Source organism: Papaver somniferum, chromosome 1 (genome assembly GCF_003573695.1).
Source record: "Papaver somniferum cultivar HN1 chromosome 1, ASM357369v1, whole genome shotgun sequence".
Taxonomy (NCBI): domain Eukaryota; kingdom Viridiplantae; phylum Streptophyta; class Magnoliopsida; order Ranunculales; family Papaveraceae; genus Papaver; species Papaver somniferum.
In genome coordinates this window covers 235922263-235942146 of record NC_039358.1, presented here as the reverse complement: position 1 = coordinate 235942146, position 19884 = coordinate 235922263, and the positions used below count along the sequence as shown (strand labels likewise).

General features: G+C 36.3%; 2 protein-coding genes across 3 annotated transcripts; one reads left to right on the top strand and one right to left on the bottom strand.

The window, feature by feature from the left end:
* Window positions 1–268: 268 nt before the first annotated feature.
* LOC113319820 lies at window positions 269–4902 on the bottom strand. Of its 2 annotated transcripts, XR_003345807.1 has the most exons (3): window positions 2529–4902; window positions 899–1173; window positions 269–677 (listed from the first exon to the last, which is right to left on the bottom strand). XR_003345807.1 is itself a non-coding variant. In XM_026567998.1 (2 exons), the coding sequence occupies exon 1, from the start codon at window positions 4781–4783 to the stop codon at window positions 2894–2896; it is 1890 nt and encodes a 629-aa protein (XP_026423783.1). In that variant the 5' UTR covers window positions 4784–4902; the 3' UTR covers window positions 2200–2615. The 2 variants fall into 2 exon arrangements, 1 of the variants encoding a protein (XP_026423783.1); XM_026567998.1 differs by lacking the exons at window positions 269–677; window positions 899–1173 and having other exon boundaries at window positions 2200–2615; window positions 2894–4902.
* A 5750-nt stretch (window positions 4903–10652) lies between these two features.
* Window positions 10653–14182, top strand: LOC113319804 (probable uridine nucleosidase 2). Its single transcript, XM_026567997.1, has 9 exons — window positions 10653–10836; window positions 11110–11225; window positions 11805–11864; window positions 12133–12318; window positions 12404–12508; window positions 12812–12908; window positions 13170–13277; window positions 13367–13502; window positions 13811–14182. The coding sequence occupies exons 1-9, from the start codon at window positions 10782–10784 to the stop codon at window positions 13917–13919; spliced, it is 972 nt and encodes a 323-aa protein (XP_026423782.1). The 5' UTR covers window positions 10653–10781; the 3' UTR covers window positions 13920–14182.
* Window positions 14183–19884: the final 5702 nt, after the last annotated feature.

Genomic DNA, 19884 nt, shown 5'->3' with positions numbered 1-19884 from the left:
GAATTTTATTGCTGGACTGTTGAAGATTGGTTATCACCACCAGAACTATTTGCATCCGTGTCCAAGTCTGTATAATACTTTCCTGGTTTTTGTTTGTTTGCAAACTCAATTTGATTAATCCGTACTCAGTTGTCAGAACGAAAGATTAACGTTCTTCTGAGTACAAACTTTGCGTCTATTTCTGTTTTAAATGACAAATTTCAGGTAATAAAAAAAAACGGTTAGGATTTCGCGATGGTTTTATTTGATAAATACGAAATGTACTGAATTGCTGCCAACAATGTTGTGATTGCATATATAAATCAAGATTTTGAAGGTTTTGATTAGTTAAATATGTTTATTTGTTGAAGACACCACAACAGCAAAAAGCTTTGTGATAGTGAAACCGAAATGCAAACAGTTGATTAAGGTTGGAACCATCAAATCTGCATTCAGCTACGCCTAAAACTCGTTTAAGTTTGTTCTTGCCCCGCAATACTGTTAAGCATTTCCCAGTACTAAGAGAGACCCAGAATCGAACTTCACGGTGGTTTAGATGTGATGGTGGATTAACAGATTTCCAATCAGCTTGGGCTAGGCATGCGAGGGACTGCAACGAGCGAATTGCTACGTTTCCCTTCTTGTCTACACTCAGATAGGTCCGACCTTCTGAACATTTATCCATGTAGTTGCTAAACCTGGAACATATCATCAAGAAGTTGAATTACTATCGTAATCCACTCCATGAGGAGTGTGAAATTTCTCAAAATAAGAATAAACGACAACACAGTATTTGCATAGCGAGTGGTGAAAACTCTAAGTGCACAACAAAAATGTTTGGATCCCAAGTCATACTCAGTTCAGACGCAAAATCATACGAGTTATGCCTCGTGGAGAAATCTTTGGTTAGTAAAATTACCTGTGGTATCCGGATTCTGAACCGGAAGTTGATTTCCATCCATAATAGGAATTGGAAGTCTTAGAAACACCACCAATGACATTTGGAACTGAATAGACACCTCTATCTCCAATACTAACATGGTCAGATTGTAAAGCACTAGCAATCAGTCTATTATCAAAGGTTGTCATATGTGGGTAAGATTCACTAGGTGGGCATTGATTTGCTTCACATTTAGAACACTGACTACACAGTTTTTCACTTCTCAGCTTCTTATCGCCCTGAGCAACACAAACCTGAATTACAATCAAAATCACAGCCAAGCAGATAGAAAAATGCATCACTCTTATTCTAACCATGGTATCTCCTCTGGTAAAAATGTCAAGATTCACAAAAGTTTACTCAGTTTATAGATTTTTGTATCTTTGATACTGTCGACAGTTTTTTTTAGTTTTGTCCTCATTCATCAGATAAAACTCAACTTTCTATTGGAAATTGAATAGAAAACAAGAAAAACAAGTAGTAGGTTTATGGCATAATTATAATTTCCGTTTCTGTCATTCTGAACTGCTAGTTTATGCTTTGTTTTCTACAAACTTTTTGTTGCATTAGTGACTTAATGGGATTCTAATCTTTTATAATTATAAAATTAGCTGTTTTAATATGGTTGAAAGGTTGTTTTCCATGTGAACTACATTGTAGAGTGAAGTGACCTATGAAGATACCTAACTGTCTTTACCCATTTGAAATGGATATGTTTTGGAGTTTACTTTTATGGTCCTACACTCTTTTGGTTGTGTCTATGAAGCCTGCAAGATTTTGGAAATTCAGCTAAAAAATGCCTGTTATAACCGTAACGGTCTCTGCTCAACTTGAAAATCACTGTTACAGTCAGTACAGTATAGAATGACTCAAAAACGATCATATAACAGGGGAAAAGGTTATATCAGATTGATTAATTAGACATCTAGTGTTCCTCTTCCAGAAAAACAGTAAAGGTCCCCGATCGTTACATCGTCTAAGCAGAGATTCTAAAGCATTGAACAACAGTAAAAAATTATATTCATCAGACTCTCTTTACTGTGTAGGTCCACTATGAGACAGAAGGAACTGAGAAACAACCTAAGTCGAAATCAATCAGTCTCTATCTATGTAGCATGTCATTAACTGTGAGGTACCAAGTAGGTGCAAAGTTTCACTCATAGCAATCAAGAAAGTTTTGGATAAGAGGTTTATTCTTATGGAATATGCTGTACTATATGTTGCGTAAGAATTCCTTAAAAGCAAACCTATTCCTATTTACTTTCTTACAAGATGAAAACTAAGAAAAATCTGTGTCAAGTTTCATTTTGCATCTATGATTATGTTTTGTTGATAGTCACCTAATCATCTTTCTTCTTTCATTGAGTTGTTATGGTTAGATGATCATCAACGAACACATTCGTAATTATATGCATTCCTACTTCAATTTTCTCATGATTCTGTGTATACTCTGCAGAATTCCCTGGATGTGTTTGAGAAATGAGTTTTTGGGTGAGAATCAAGACGCATTTCAGGAAATTTTACTTCATTAACAAATGGAGAAAGATGTGAAAAAATGAAAAGAAAAGATGAACATGCTCATAATTGAAGGTGTTCAAAGGATTCAAACCTGTATGAAGCGCTGCAATTCTGAACTCTGCAATTGTACCCAAAAACAGCCATACAGGATCTCGTTCTGTCTAAGTTTCAACTCAAACTACAAAAAAGTTCACAATTCACATGATCATAGGAAACACAACGAACAGAGTAAACTGTAAGAGTAATTGAACCCATGTGAATTACATATAAATTTTATCAGTACTAGTTTGAACATCAAACTAGACTAATTGAATATTACAACATGCACGAATAGATGATACTTTAACAAACATAATTCACAATTGTCTAGTCTAGACCTCAGTGTTTGAAAATGATGTAATTTAAACTAATGTTACAGAAATAAACAGAAAATAAAAAGAAAAAGAAGAAATGAACCTATCCTTGAAACAGACGGTTTTTGTAACATTGAGTCCAATCTGAATCCCCCGAAGCGATTAATCCTCCTCCGTCTGTGCTCATTGATTCTGCGCAAGATCTGAGTTTCTGAGGAGACTTTAGCTTGCTTTTTCCAATAATTTCAGGTTCTTCAGAGACAAATTCAGGTGATTTAGTAATGTTAACTAACTCGCCATCAAGAGATTCAAGACTCATATCAACTTCACAATCGAAATCTGCAGAACTTAACTGTTTATTCCCACAAAGACCAACTTCCACCTCCTCATCTGATAACCATCTACAAGAATCCAACTCATCCATATCGAATATCCGACTAACTAGTCCTTCTCTCCAAGATACTCTCATTTGGGAATCAACTGAATCTATGAAACTAGAACTTGAGACACCTAACAATGGATCCATCATAGTATCATGAAGCTTAAAATTCAACCCAGGGAGTGGCAAAACATCAGCTGGATCCCAACTCGTTCTCCTACCCCTAGGAGACAAACTTTTCGTTCGGAAAACATCTGCCAATGGATCAAATTCAAACCGAGACTCACGGTGATCCACAACATTCTGCATCCAGGAAAACCTCTGTCTCTCCGAACTTGAATCAGATTCCGGAGTACAAATTGCATTGTGACTATCCAAAGAGTCTACAGATAATGGAGAACTCTCTTCTACTCTTTTACTAGGTGTAATAGTAGTAGTATCAGCAAACGAAGACGGTGAGAAACAAGAAACCAAATGATGCTCAACATCAGGTCTAACTTGAAAAATCGATGGAGAAACATCACTAAATCCTTCAAACTTAGACAATTCAATTGGTGAAATCGACAAATCCATCTTAACAACGGAACTAGTTTTACTACTACCATTACTTTTCAAACAAACATCTGAAGACGGCGAAGAAAGTGATTGAAATGGTGTTGGACCCATTCTCCTCCTAAATTCAGCTGAGGCATTCGGGGAACAATTGTCCATTTTATCTTCTTCCTCTTTGCAAGGCGACAACAACCACCTCATTGACGCTCCACTAGGCGTCGGAACCAAAGACACTCTACGACCCTTACCCGAATTTGACACATTCTCATCACTAGACAACTGAAAACTCTCAAACCCCAATTCTTCACCTACTGTAAGTATACCTCTAGGTCTACATTTCCTCTTATCAGGTACACCAGATAAAACATGACCAGCAGCATAACAAGACCCTGTAGTGGAACCACCAACCATGGAAGAAGCTCCATACTGAAGCTCCGGCGACACCGAAGCTTGAATTGGTGGTGTTATAGTTTCTGGAGTTTTTTCTAATGTTTTACATACTGAATTCTCTTCAATTTCCATATCTAAAACAGACCCGGACTGAAATTTATTCAAAGGAGTTACATTTATGGTTTCATCTAACCCTAATTTACTGAAATTAAATAATTTTTTTTCAAAAATCTCACCTTTATCAACCCCCATTGCCTCAGACTCCAATTTCTTCTTCTTTTTCAAACCCGATTGTGATTTCAAGCTCGAACTTTTCACATTTGTGCAACCCAATTTCTGATTCAAATTCCCCCTGACCCCTTTATTAGACACCGATTTCTCTTGATTTTGAGGGGGGTTCTTTAATCTGGGATTTGAAATTGGTACTGATTTAGGGTTTTTAAGTTGGGGTTTTGAAGGATTTGATAAGAAAAAACCTAAACAACCCCTAGACGAAGCTTCAATTGAAACAGTACTAGCAGAAGTAGAAGATGAAGAAGATGAGGAATTAATGTCTGTTAATGGGTTTCTGAGATTGGGTTTCTTATGCTTCTTTGATGAAGATGAAAAATCGATCTTCATGGGTGGATTTTTTAGCCCAAAATTGCTGCTTTTTTCTCCCCCTCTCTTCATTTCTGTGAAATTGATGAAGTGAAAGTAGTGAGTGTTGTTGATTGATTAATTGATTAGATCTTCTTCTTCTTCTTGAACTTCATTAACTGTGTGTGTCTGAAAGTTGCAGTGAGATCTAGAGGAAGACGATTTTGAATTATGGAAAAGAGGGACTTTCTTGGGGTTTGGTCTTATTTACAGAGCATGCCACTGTGCAATTATTATGGCAGCCAGTGGTGGTTGGAAATAATTAGAACATCCCCTGCCTGGTCAAACGTTCGAGTCTTGGGGATAGCTTCTTAGCGAAAAATGCTAAAGGGGGGCAAAGATTACCGGACAAATCTGAATTTAGACCCTTGATCATTTTCCACTTCCGCCCGTTACCAATCCCAATATTAAAGTTATTCCCCTCTCAACGATTTACATTGTGTCACATCTTATACGTTAATTGTTTTAAGCATTGTGGTTCTGGTCGTAGCATGGTGGCTTCTTGAACTCGTTTACATTGTTCTGGGCATTGGATTTACCTGCATGGATATCAATAACGGGTCTTGCTAATTTATATACAAGCATATATGTTAGGATTCGATTAAGCAATAATTGTTGGGAAATGATTTGTTTGTAATGGTTTTTTGCTTTTTATAAAAGAGAAACCAATTTTCGATTTAATGGGAATAAAAAGAAAATCAAAAAAACAAAAAAATATATATTTTTCAAGATATGTAGTTTTCTTTTTCATAGATTATGGGTAGTTATTCAAAAAGGGGTCGGTGCCCAGCTTGTTGATAGGTTTGTCAATTTTGAAGATTCTATATACTAAGATAATTTTTTATTAAATCTTAACATGTATACGAGTATGATTTCCTTTACTGGTGACAAATTCTATTGACTTGATCTTTTTTTCTTATTTCTTTTAAAAGATTACAAGAATTAATGAAATTACTACTAATATGTGTGTAATCTTGTCGCAATAACAAAAATTCAATAGTTGAACTAGCACTTGGGCGATTTTTTTGCTTTTTCATGATTGAGTTATTTGATATTTTTTAATCTAGATGAGACATCTTTTATCAAGTCATATATGTGCCAACCAAATCAAATATATAATAATACCTTCGAGTCAAAAGTACGAGCATTCTAAATGTTTGTATCGTGTATAAAATACACGGGAGGCCTGCAAATCAATATAAGGAGGCATGTAAAGCAGATTAATGCCAGGAGGCATGCAGAGCAAGTCAATAGGCATGCAGGCAGTTTCATGCAGAGTTAATTCAAGGAGGTATGCATGCAGTTTCATGCAGAGTTAATTCCAGGAGGCATGCAGGGAGATTAATGCCATTTAAGTCTATCTCGAAATTAATTATTCAGCTGTATAAATGGGGACACCCTGCTAGAAGGAAAAAGGGGGAGGTTTTCAGAATCAGAGAAAAACATTGTAATTCTTATCAATAAAATATCTCTCCCTAAGGGGATTTCATTCGTGGATGTAGGCATCAATCGTCGAACGTTAAACCTGTCTTCCTTATTTTTCTTCATTAGTAACTTAACCCAATTACACATCAATTGTCAAAATCATCGTGTTTAGTTCCTGGAAATATTTCTGCGTACAAACATTGGCGCCGACTAAGGGGATTCGTGTAAAACAATCGTGTTTTATCATTGAGATAGGTGCGTTAAAAGCTCAAAAATCATGCCACGAATTTCCATGCAAAAATCAGCACCGTTCTGGTGCCACGTCAGCCATGTCGTCCAAGTCAGCAGTGACACGTGAGCGCTTATGCACTGTCATCACGCCACGCCAGCAAACACACCCGCTTCATCCAAATCTTGTTTCGTCAATAACTTTTTCGTTTGAAGTCCGAATTGAGTGATTTTGGCTAGTTAGAACCGTTTTTCAATTCCCTATAGCATGGAAGCAAAAATTACCGTGTTCGAGAAACTTTTATATGCACTTGGGGAAGCAACATGATCGAGTTCGAGGTTCGTGGATAACGACATGATCGAGTTCGTGGTTCGTGGATAGCGACATGATCGAGTTCGAGATGAGGATTGCACAGACCCTTCAATATTTAGCCTTGCATCACTTCGCAAGAACCTAAAGCCTCACCTTGCACGTGGGCACATAAGTCTTGCTTTTATCGCAAGCATAAAATCTCGTCCTTCACGCGAGTATGAAAGACTTGAATCTTGGCAAGCATAAAGTCTCGTCTGAACCACGAGCCCAATGCCCGATATTGGTCCAAAGACTCGTGCTCAACATAAGAAACAACCAGCCTGCCCGAGCAACAAGCGCTAGCCTTGTTACGTTGCGAGCAAAAATCCTTGCCCCAGCCGCAAGCACACACTACATTCTACTCAAGACTCGACTAGCTATCGAGCATCACAAGTCCACCACGTGGAAAAAAGTCTCGCCTAGCACGTGAGCAAATTTTATTGCAGGTTATCACAGTTTGGGGCGTCTTTGTAATGTCTCTACTCACGCTTGGGGGCAACTAGATAGTTACGTATCGACAATCGACACGAAGGAAAAACAAAATTCTTAACCCCCAACAAGTTGGAGGTTAAGAGGGGGCGATGTTTGTACCGTGTATAAAATACACGGGAGGCCCGCAAATCAATACAAGGAGGCATGCAGGGAAGATAAATTCCAGGAGGCATGCAGGGCAAGCCAATAGGCATGCAGGCAATTTCATGCAGAGTTAATTCAAGGAGGCATGCATGCAGTTTCATGCAGAGTTAATTCTAGGAGGCATGCAGGGAGACTAATGCCATTTAAGTTTATCTCGAAATTAATTATTCAGCTGTATAAATAGGGACACCCTTGTAGAAGGAAAAAGGGGGGAGGTTTTCAGAACCAGAGAAAAACATTGTAATTCTTATCAATAAGATATCTCTCCCTAAGGGGATTTCATCCGTGGATGTAGGCACAATCACCGAACCACGTTAAACCTGTCTTCCTTATTTTTCTTCATTAGTAACTTAACCCAATTACACATCAATTGTCAAAATCATCGTGTTTAGTTCCTGGAAATATTTCTGGGTACAAACACTAAACCTAGCGTTTTTTTTTTTTGCTCATTTGCGATCTTGTTTTCCATTGCTACATGAGCTATACAATAGGGATAGACCTATAAGAGAGCTAACTTGGGTTTTATCCGGGTAGATCTCTAGATCCAAAAGCCTAAAATATAAGTTGGAAAATAAATCTTTCAAAAAAATTGGGCATTGACGAAAGCTGCAAGCTTAGGCCTGGAGTTTTCTCCCAATCCCTAGATCCATCGTTGCTAATATAATATCGCACTTATTTGGCACGTCGGAAAACAATTTATTTGTCCAAATGACAAAGATGTGTTTTGTGATATAAAGTGTGTTTTCTAATCTTCTGGTATATTATCTTTCTGTATTCCAGATACCACTGAATGTGGTAAAGGAAATGGAAAGAATTATGATGAATTTCTTACCGGGTTCTGGTGCTACGTACCGTGGAGAAAAGAAGTTGGGATGCTTAGTCCAAGGTGGCACAACCGAAATGCTGGGAGGATTGGGCATAAAAAGTTAGGACTGTTCAATAAAGCTCTACTTGCTTAGTGGAAAAGAAGCAAGCTTTGTGGACAAAGATCATAAACCAGAAATTTAAGGTTTGACTTAAGTTATCTTTTTGTAAAAAATCTAATAGGCCATTTTCTCATAATTTATGGGATGGAAATTTGAAAGCCAAAAGTTTTGTTAAATCTAGTACTAAGTTAGCACCGGGTAATGATAGTGGTGTTTATTTTGGAATGATACGTGGGTGGGAGAATAGTCTCGAAGATATTTTTTTCATGTTTCATACAAGCTTTCTAGAAATAAAAGATGTCAAGGTAGAGTTTCCAGTACTATCCTGATTGAGTAAAATGATTATGGGGTTACTTATCTTTCAATGTTTCGTGGTGTATGTAGAGGAAAAAAAAAAGCTTTAACCGATTCAGGGTTTTGTTCTTCGTCCATGAAGAGCATGCAGAATCGGTTTATATGATGACTAGCACTGAGCGATTCTGGGTTGAAGGAAAAGACATCATCAGATGCGGATTATAAGTGCATTAGCATAAACCGATTCTGGGTGTAATTTTTTTATGATTTATGTGCTCTTACAATCAGGTTTTGTTTACATGCTAACATACTGATTGTGAAGTTGTCTCTTCAGATTCCATTTTACAATCGATATTTATATATGTACCACATAAACCGAAAACACTTGCGTTTATGTAGTAAGTAGGGATGCGTTTGCAGCTGCGAGGGATCGCGACATGCATTTAGAAGGTTTGTTTGAAGAATTGTCTACAGTTCAAGCCTTTGCTGAAACAGAAGATGATGCTGCTCCTGGTGATGGTGCTCCATGATACTGATGCTCTCTTTTAGATATTATATTTTAAAGTTTTAAGTTTCTAAGACTTTTGGTGGTTTAAGTTTTAAGTTTTTAACAGTTTTTTTTTGGATGGTTTAAGGTTTATTTCATGGATGATCATGGTTTGAACTTACGTGCACCTAAAATGTTTTAATTATAATTATGTGGATAATGAGTTTATCGTAAAACAAGTTTATGCATGTTCAAAATTATGTTTTGCAAATACAGGCAAACAATCGGGCTATATGCGACTTCTGAGAAAAATAGACTGTCGAGGTTCCTTCATGAAATTGGTTTATGTGGGGGGTCAATATAATCCGATTTTTCATGCCTTAGAAACGCTTTTTTCTGTATCTTTTTCTAGTGATAAACGGGTTACGTGTGCAAATATAAAAACCGATTAATGTCGGTGAAAATTCAAATTTTGTACAAGCGCATAATCGGTTTATGTTACCAATCATAAAGACCGATTCTAATGGGCATGAAAGAAAAATCAACTTTTATAGACATTCGATAGACTGGTTGTTCCAAATTATTTCACTTTTTTCGAAAAACTAGTCGTTGGGGTTTTTCTCTATATATAAAGACCTCATCCTTGGACCTAATTTGCCCCAAAATTGCTCGTTTTATTCCCTCTCGCTCCATATACTCCACAACTACTTGTTTCATACCTCCACATACAAGAAATGATATTGTTTGACTCTGCGGAAGATTTGGCAATCACCAAAACATGGTACGACGAAAGTCGAGTTGATCACTCCTCGTCCGAGAGCTTTTGGGCGAAGATATATAACAAATTTAGGCAAGATTTTATCTATGCAAACATTAACCGACTGATGGTGCTCTTCTTGAATACCAAAGAACACTATCTAGAATCGGTTTACAAGTGCATGAACGTTAACCGATTCTGAGTAGTGTTTTTGAAAAATAAATCAATTTTTTTCAGTTGTTTGATATTTTGAAGATCGATTTACATTAATTAATCTAAAATCTAATACGATTAATAAATACCGATTACGATTAATTAACGCCAATTAATCAACGGTAGAATAGGTAGTTAGAGAATAATTGGTTAAGGGTTGTGTGAAATTTAATTCTAATGACTTTTTTTTGTCATCTAATAACAGGCTCCAACTAAATGGACTAAGCCCAAACTAGCCAGGAAAAAACACTTTGTTGTTGAGTTGGACAACAAAGGGGAAAAATAGCTAGCTTGGGATGTACCAGTTCTTTTTTTTGTTTTGTTTTTTTTTTTTTTAGAGGAAAGTACCAAATTTCACCTAAAACAAAACAGAAATGAGGATGTCTTAAATGAAATCTGATGCCCTCCCTGGTATGCCCTCCCTAGTCAGATGTGGAGCGTGGATGCAAAGGTACCTACCAGCCTACCACAATTATTTTATTAGAGTGATAATTATCACCCAAAATAGATTAAATTATCCCAAATCACAATTATAAGATAGACACTAACTTACGCACATTGCGTACGCTGACCATCTTCTTCTTCCCCACTACCGTTATAACGTACCGGTACCTAATTTGACACCGTCTAGTCTCTCTCTTCTCTTTTCATCACCGTTTTTATTGATTTCATACCCAAAAAAAAATCAATCACAATCAATTTGAATCAGAATCATGGTAGAAGCAACAAAGAAAAAGAAGATCATCATTGATACTGATCCTGGAATTGGTAAGTTTTTTCTTCAGCAATCTCAATTCATTCTTTCCTTTTATCTCTATTTCAATCTCAATCTATAAGATTAACTCATTAATACTCAAATTGATCAACAACCCAATTTTAATCTCATAATAAAACACAATCTAGAGCTAAAAGATCATTGGTTTCCTGTTCATTTCCCTTTCAATTTTGTTAACATCTGTAAGGTCAACATCTATTGACCAGATTCTTGTGTACAAATTTTGTTTTCCTTTTGCCAATCTGATTAAGTTTTTGTATGTATAGATGATGCAATGGCAATATTTGTTGCCTTAAATTCACCAGAAGTAGAAGTAATTGGACTGACTACGATATTTGGGAATGTGTATACTACTCTTGCTACAAGGAATGCTTTGCATTTGGTAAGTAGGGTTCTCAATGTTGCAAGTCACACATACTTACTGTTTATTCCAATGAATTACAAAACATTCGGTTCAAGCATTTGAATTACTATGCAGCTCTTTAGACTAGTTATAGAGGGTGTCTTGAATTTGACTTAGAATTCTGGCCTGAGTCAGATTCAGGTGGTATTCGCCTTTTCTTTAAAGTATATGAATGTAATTCACATTGATGCTAGTTAACTGTTGTTTGTTCGAGTCAGCTATGTAAACATTGTAAAGCAGTCTCAAAGTTTAGCTAACTTTGAGGTGAAGATTGCAGGGTGTTCAAGGCAAATGCAGTCTGTAGATCGTATTGTACTACATACGCTTAGAGATCATGCTAGGTAGAAGGATGATTTATTCTAACGAGTTAGATTTAAACGGCAAGGAAACTAAAACAGACCTTGACTAATAAGAGTAGTTTCCTAACGAAACAAACACCATTTGTGTCTATAATATTGTATCGTTCATTTGTATTTGCAGACATAGTTTTCTCCTTGATTGGACTTGTTTTGTTTTGTAAAGATATCATTCTTACAGTTTTTATTTATCTTCTTATAGTTGGAAATTGCAGGACGGACAGATATTCCAGTAGTCGAGGGGTCCCATACCTCATTTACTGTATGTATTTATCTAATGGCAATGCTTTTTGTTGTTTTACTTGTACCTTCAATCAGTTTCTTTTTTAATCTTATCTACCAGAAATGTCTTGATTCTATATTATGGTAACATGTGGCTGAGAAATTCCATTCAGTAACTATCTAAGTGTCACTGATTTCGTAACACAGCACATACATGCACACTAGGATTGTGTTTCACTGGTTTATTGGTGTTACATATTATGGGTTATTTCATCATGGCTGAATTGTTTTCTCTGCTTGGTTTAAAGAAAGGTACGAAGCTTCGTGTTGCTGATTTTGTTCATGGTACTGATGGTCTCGGGAACCAGAACTTTCCTCCACCTCTAGGAAAGGCGATTGAACAGTCAGCTGTCAATTATCTCATCGAACAAGCAAATCAGTACCCTGGAGAAGTTACTGTGGTTGCACTTGGACCACTTACCAATATTGCCTTGGTCAGTTAGCATATATTTAAGCATTGATTCTTCTCAGGCGAATTTGTTTATGATATTTCCTAATTTCATATCCATGTCGATACAGGCTGTTGAGCAAGATCCCGAATTTTCAAAAAAGATAGGACAAATTGTTCTTCTTGGCGGTGCTTTTTTTGTGAATGGGAACGTGAATCCTGCCTCTGAGGCTAATGTATGTAGCTCGATATCTTTTGCAGTTTTATATCTTATGGACAGAGAGTTCAGTACACGTTAGTTATGATTCAAAAAAAAAGAAGAAAAAGGAATAAGAATTCTATCAATCTTCTTACCAAGCCAGATTACTCATATGTAGAAAAGAGTTTTCTATGTTGTTTGTTTCCGCAGTAACACTAATTTGTGTTTGAAATATGCAAGTCCTTGACTTATAACCTGTTTTTGCTGCCACCTTCAAAGCCAGCACATTCTCTCTATATATTCTCAAATTCTTTTTCCGTTTCTGAATTGTGATGACCAGATCTTTGGTGATCCAGATGCTGCTGATATTGTATTCACTAGTGGAGCTGACGTTGTAGCTGTAGGATTAAATGTTACTCATCAAGTTATTATGTCAGGTATGGTTCTCACAATTTCTTATGCTCATTGAGTTTTTGGTATGTTTTAATGTCACGTATCTGTCTTGATCCCATTTTCTGACGATTTGGCCCAAAAATAAAATAAAAACTTGACTGTAAAGATCCATTGAATTCCTTGTCATTAATGTACTGTGAAGAATGTGTGCAAAAGCTCCCTTCACGCTAGTGTCCTGCACGTTCACTTTTTTTTTTTGTTTCTTTAGCATGAATTTCATAGCCATATTCTCTTTTGTCTTGCAGATGATGACCGAGACAAGCTTGTACAATCCAATGGGAAATTTGCGCAATACATAAGCAAGATCTTAGACATCTACTACTCCTATCATCACGAGTCATATAACACAAAAGGTTGTACGGTAAATAGGGCTCCATCAACGAAATAGACTAGTAGATTCATCTTTTTGATGTCATATTAAATTTCTTGGCGTTACATACAGGTGTATACCTTCACGATCCAGCAACTATTATTGCGGCTGTGGATCCTTCTTTGTTCACTTACACTGAGGGGGTCGTAAGAGTTCAGACAAGTGGTATAACGAGGGGTACGACAGTTTTCTATAACACCGTCAAAAGGTAAAGCCGGCTTCTCTCTTATCACTCAGTAATTTTTTATTAGACTTTCTTTTTCGCTTGGTCAGTAAATTATTCCTCTTTACCTCAAATCATGTTTGCCACCACCCAGCAAAAAATGAAACGAGCGCGCCCTTTTTAACTCTTTAGCGGTTTACGTAACACCACATTCTAGTTCCACTTTGTTATATCATATTTTTAGACAGTACTATAGTTTTTTAGCTATTAATCACGTTTTCTTATAAAACTGAACTTAAATCGTATGTGAAATGTCTTGTTGGCTACTGACTAAATTTGTCAAAATAAACCAGGTTTATGGATGAGACGGAGTGGTCAGGTAAACCAACTGTTAAGGTGGCTGTTACTGTTGATGCTCCGGCGGTGCTTAAGCTGGTCATGGATCGCTTAATTAACTCCTAGCTTAATTCCAAAAGGACAACAACTACCCAGCAATGTGGTTGGGCTAGCTGATCACTGATGTTCCTCTCTGTTGCAATTATTGCGTTCTTTTCAAGCTGAGTTGTGAAGTTCGTTTTTTTAATTCTAGGAACTGCTTTTGTAATCTCTTCTGCTGTGACAATTCCACTAATAAATGAAAATAGGGAAATAAGCATTGTAAAGCTCATTATGGTTCAAAACTCGAAATCTCTATCAAATTAAAGAAAATTCGTTTCTCCGCTTAAGATTTAAATTATTACAATTTCATTTCAAAAAGGTAAGAAAAGTACCACTAAAAGACTCAAAAAACAAACCAAATTAAGGAAAAATAGCATAAATATCAATAAATCGGACCGAAATGCAGAGGCTTTATGTGCTATCGAACAGGCAATAGGCTCTCCACCAGAGTTGCAACCCTGGAGTTCGGATAGTACTTGAACCCACTGGTATCAATGTTTTTGCAAATCCTGGTCTTTAAACTGTAAAAATGAAGCTTGAAGAGCTGAGATTCTCCATGGGATCCTATGATTATCTTGTCTGTCCCTAACACAGACAGAAAAAGGAAATGCCGATTCCCGCTCCATAAATAAGGTAAATCAATTATAACTTCTGCCAATATTTTGTTACTGCTACTACTAGTGCGAATATTCTTCTCTTTGTCGCTCCCATGAACATCGTCATCGAATACCCATAGCTTTGCAGTGTGATCACTTATTCTACTTAATAGAGCTAAACGGCCTTCCAGTTCTAGAAAATGGTTAGGACTACGGCCATTTCGATAAACATACCTTGGTTGATTGAGGATGAAATTAGGAATTGTTATCTCTCTGAACTTCTCATTGCCAACATCAAATGCCACAACCTTGTCATTGCCGAGCTCGCCTGCTTTCATAAAATTTGAAGCGCAATAATATATAAAACCATTTAGATAAACACTGTGTTGGGGTTGATAATATTCAAGTTCAAGCTTGAATGGTGGGTTCTTAATCCTTCTCCATTTCTTGTCTTCTACAGTTAAAACTTCACACACATCATAATAACCGGGCGCTGCTATGGAATCATATATGGGGCATACATATGACTTTGTGCTTCTTTGTGACAGGATCAAATCCCATTTGATAATAAGGTGTTCTTTTTGTACTCGACATTGGTGATTTAATCCATGGTGTTGTTTGTTGGGTACTGATATGTTGGAAAACGATTAATAAAAAAATATTTTTTTTAAAGTTTTAATAAAAAATTATAATTTATTGTTTTCTTTTGTGAATGAAACTTTTTAGTCCCATATTGTGGAGTTTCCAATTTTTAGTAGTTTTAAGAAACTATATAAACTTATTAGTCCCACATTGTGGAGTTTCCACTTCTTAAATTGTTTTATTTCATTATATAAAGAAATTCACTACTTTTGTAAAATCTATGGGAAAGGGGTTGCTCTATATTTTAGAGGGACCCTTAAGGGAAAATATTTTATAGTGTTTTTTAAGAGTTCCCGATTTTCCTAAACGGTCCTGTGAGGGCTATAGCATCACTCTTGAGTGTAGCCGGGCGCTAATGTCTTCAGGGCAACGTGTTGAACACGTGACTCACTCTGTTTTTCCAAAGTATTTCCTTGTTGTTGTTGTGAAGATATGAGAAGCTCGGTCGTTAACTTTTGCTTATTTGATTTTTTCTTTATTTTAATTATTGCGACCAACAATCTTAAGAAATTATAATTTGTAATAATCGAAAATGGTTGGTTGGTTTGTGAATCATGGATGTTAATTGTGGAGTGAAAAACAAAAACAATTTTTTGGTCAGCTGTAGAGTTTCGAGATTATCTCTTAACTTAGAAGGAATTTCGATGAACCCTTTTGACACAACGTAGTAGACATCCTGATAGTTACCCACGTCAAATTTCAGAATTTTTGGAGTTGTAAAAGTATTTTTTTGATATTTTACAAAATAGACAAATGTTCCTGAAAAATTCTGACGGGCAAACTTTTGTTGTTAACTAAAATATTTTTTATGGGGTAATCATGAGTTTTTTGATATGGTGGTTCAAACGAAGTTTGTAAATCTAGATATTATCTTCAAAACTCATATTTTATCTTCCGTTTCGGAACTACGGTTTGTGAGATGTGGTGTATTAGGTGATTGGGAAATTACCGTGTCCGTGGTCAGAGTATAAACGAAGATTGTGACATGAAATTGAAAAGGAACATGGCTACGAGGCGCATGTGGATGAACACAAGTCTTCCAAAGCTGACACAGGCGGGAATATCAAACACAAATCTAACCGTAGTCTTCATAAGAAAGGTATGTTTCGTAAAACTAAATCCGGCGTTACTTTAATTAAGGGTGATTGTTATGTTTGTAAAATTCCGGGCCATACGGTAGTAAAGTGTAGACAACATAAAACCTTAATAAGTAGAAAGTTAATGCTAAGTTAGTTGAAACAAATTAGAACGAGTTCATTGACATGATGTCGGAAGTTATTTTAACAACCAATGTGAGAGACCAGAAGGTGGACTCTGGAGCCACCAAGAATGTTTGTTGAAACAGAGACCTGTTCACCTCCTATCAGAGGATAAGGGATGTCAAGAAACTCTTTTTGAGTAACTCATCTGCAATAGAGGTTGCATAAAAGGAAAAGGTCGAGCAGAAGCTCATATCTGTAATACTCTCACATTGAATGAAGTTTTCATGTTCCAAGCATATGCAAGAATCTTGTATCTTGTTCTATTATAGATGGAAAAAGATTTAAGATCTTAATTTTTTCTGGAAAACTTGTTGTAACAAGGCAATTATTTTTTAAGCAAGAGTTATAGGACTTTGGGTCTATATAAGCTTAACGGAAAAAACTGATGATGTGAACATAGTTGATTCTTGTGCTTTCTTTATGTGATTGATTGTTTTATGTGGTAAGCTTGTAACCGTAAACTTATAAGTCAATGCTTAACTGGATAGCATAGGCTGCGTACCCAAATTTAGTTTGGACTTTGAACACAAAAGTAAAATCTGTGAAGAATCAAATTTGCTTTAAAACCTTTTAGCACAAATGTTCAGAGTAATTCTAAGCCTTTAGAATTAATTCAGTTAGGCCTAGATGACATGAGTTCAACCTAAAATCACTGTGGTAAAAGATGGTTTATAACTTCCGTAGATGATTGTACGAGGTACTGTCTTGTATACTTGCTTAGGGATAAGGATGATGCCTTAGAATCCTTAAGATGTATAAACTTGAAGTTCAAAAACAATTAGAAGCCTTGAACATAACAACTGTATCCTTAAGAAGATGATAATTGTCATGTTGATTAGTTCAGGATTACCTGCGACCTTGTGGGGGGAGGCAGTCATGTTAACTAGTATATCCTGAATAGAGTACCCTTAAGGATCAGATAAAACTCCATATGATTTATGGATAGGTAGATGACCTTCTTATGAATGCGTCGAAGTGTGGGGGTGTGTGACTAAGTTTGCCATTCGTCTTCCTAAAAGAAGTAGATAGAAACCAAAAATGTTGATTGTGTCTTCATATAAGGTATGCTGAGTATACTTCTACATATAGATTTTTGTTTGTGTGTTTGATTTTTCTGACTTTGGTGTGATACTATTACATAATCTAGGGATGTTGAGTTCTTTGAAGATGTTTATTCTTAAACCTGTACCTCATTAGATGTGTTGTTGATCCCTAGATTTATTTTCAAATAGTCAGAACTTATCAAGGAAGATGAAGTTACGGTTGAGCCTAAGAGAAGTAAAAAAAAAAGACTTGAGACTTCTTATGAAGCCGACTTCATAACATGCCTAGCTTAGTCTAAGCCCGTACTTGTAAAGAATCCTTGATATCTACTGAAACCCCATTCTGGTAAGAAGCTTCATTTAGTGAAATGGACTCAGTCCGTCGGAACCTGACTTGGGAGCTTGCTATTTACCTCCAGGAGTAAGACCATGAATGTAAATGATCTTTAAGAGGAAATTAGGTAGATGAACTGTAGAAAAATTATTATGCTAAGTTGGTAGCTAAAGATATAAACTAAAAGAAGTTAGATTTCCTTGATTCTTATTCACTTGTGACGAGATTACTTCGTTGAGATGCTAATTGATATTGCTTCATAAACAAATTGGAGATACATCAGATGGATGTTAAGACATCTTTTCTAAAATGTGAATTAGATAAAGAAATTTACATAGACCAACCTGAGGACTTTGTAGTGAAAGGTTATGATGACAAAGTTTGTAAGTTGAAAAATTTGTATGGTTATAAAATAAGCACGTAAACAGTGACATGGAAAATTTGATCATGTATAATGTGTGTAGTGGATTTAAGTTAATGAATCTGACAAGTATATTTACAAGTAACTTGTTAAGGATGCCTGTGTGATTATATGCTTGTATGTTGATGATATGCTTATACTTGATACAAACTTAGATGTGATTAATTCCACTAAAAAAACATGCGCTGAATGAGAACGTTGACTTGAAAGACTTAGGCCCTGTTGATGTAATTAGGGATGAGGATTAGAAGATAATCTAGTATATAGTCTTAGTCGTTCTCATTATGTTGAATTTGTGCTTAAGAGATACAATCAGTGTGATTGTAAGCCTGCTTGTACTCCGTACGATTATTCTTGTAACTCAAGAAAATTAAGGATAATGGAGTATCTTAACTTGAATACTCAAGAGTTATAGGATGTCTGATGAATTTAATGAACTGTAAGTGTCCAGACATTGCCTATAGTGTGAGTAAGTTAAGTAGATAACTTGTTGTCCAGAGCAAGAGCATTGGGATGCACTAGTAGAGTATTACGGTACCTAAAATACTCTATTACCTTTTGTTTGGTTTATAAAAGGTATCTTGCTGTCCTTGAGAGACTTTGTGATGCAAATGGATAGTTGACTCAAGGAGTCTTAAGTCTACGAGTGGATATGTTTTCACTCTAGCAGGAAGGTTTGTTTTGGAAGATTTCCAAACATACATATTGCTCAATTCATTATGGAATCTGAGAGTATTGCGATAGATAAAGCACGAGAGGGGGCTGAGTGCCTAAGATGCTTTTTAGAAGACATTCCTCTCTGGCATAGGCCTGCGCCACTATATATACTGTGTTAGCCAAGCTATAATAGCTAAAGCTAAAAATAACTAATCTCAATTGGCGTTATTTCCATTGATTGGATAAAGTCCAAGGAGAATATCGCGCAACCTTTGACGAAAGGTTCTACAAGAGATTGTTAAACACATCGAAGGGGAGGGGCTTAATCATAAATTAAACTTGCCATGAAGGATACTCAACCTTGCTGACTGGAGATCCCAAGATCAAGGTTTCGAATGAGACAATAATTTGTGGTGGGTAAAGGTAAACACTATCAGAGAATTTTATTCTTGTCCCTTCCCTATGGTGTAGACGTGATAGTGTGACTGCATGTGAAGGATGACTTTTAGAAGTCTTAATGAGTTCATAGTTTCAATTTAAGATTGAAGTGGGGTGTAGCAGTAACACTCTTTATGGAAACTCACCTATCTGAATGAGGAAGTGGGCCACTTCCTATGAGAATATGAGCTTTGATTCTCTAGAGCATTCTGAGAAACAGGATATGTCCAGGGCCAAATTGGACAAAACGGCACGAGCTTGGCAGCAACCTTGGAGATATCACCGTGGTTGTTATCGCGAATTACATCAAATGCTAGCAGTTCAAGACATAGTTCACTGTCTCTAGCAAGTAATTCCGGTAATATCTCACTAAGCAAAGGTTCAAGACCTCATGGACACCTCTGCCTAAAATGGTATTTCCTGCTTTTTATGTGATTTTCGTTTTGATGGTTTTGGTATTACTGGAACTTAGGACCTAAAGGTCACTAAGGGTTCACTAGTTCATGCTTTTTCACTTTGGTGAAAGATACCTATAGTCTCACCATGTGAGAACTAAAGATGAAAGCTCTCAATACTATTATGATTTATGCAATCCA

Excerpts from the sequence above, each read along its gene's own strand:
- LOC113319804 (XM_026567997.1), top strand. The coding sequence starts at position 10,782 with ATGGTAGAAGCAACAAAGAAAAAGAAGATCATCATTGATACTGATCCT. Across the intron at positions 10,837-11,109 it reads TGATACTGATCCTGGAATTG|ATGATGCAATGGCAATATTT; the intron begins GTAAGTTTTTTC and ends TTGTATGTATAG. Across the intron at positions 12,509-12,811 it reads ATCCTGCCTCTGAGGCTAAT|ATCTTTGGTGATCCAGATGC; the intron begins GTATGTAGCTCG and ends TGTGATGACCAG.
- LOC113319820 (XM_026567998.1), bottom strand. The coding sequence starts at position 4,783 with ATGAAGAGAGGGGGAGAAAAAAGCAGCAATTTTGGGCTAAAAAATCCA.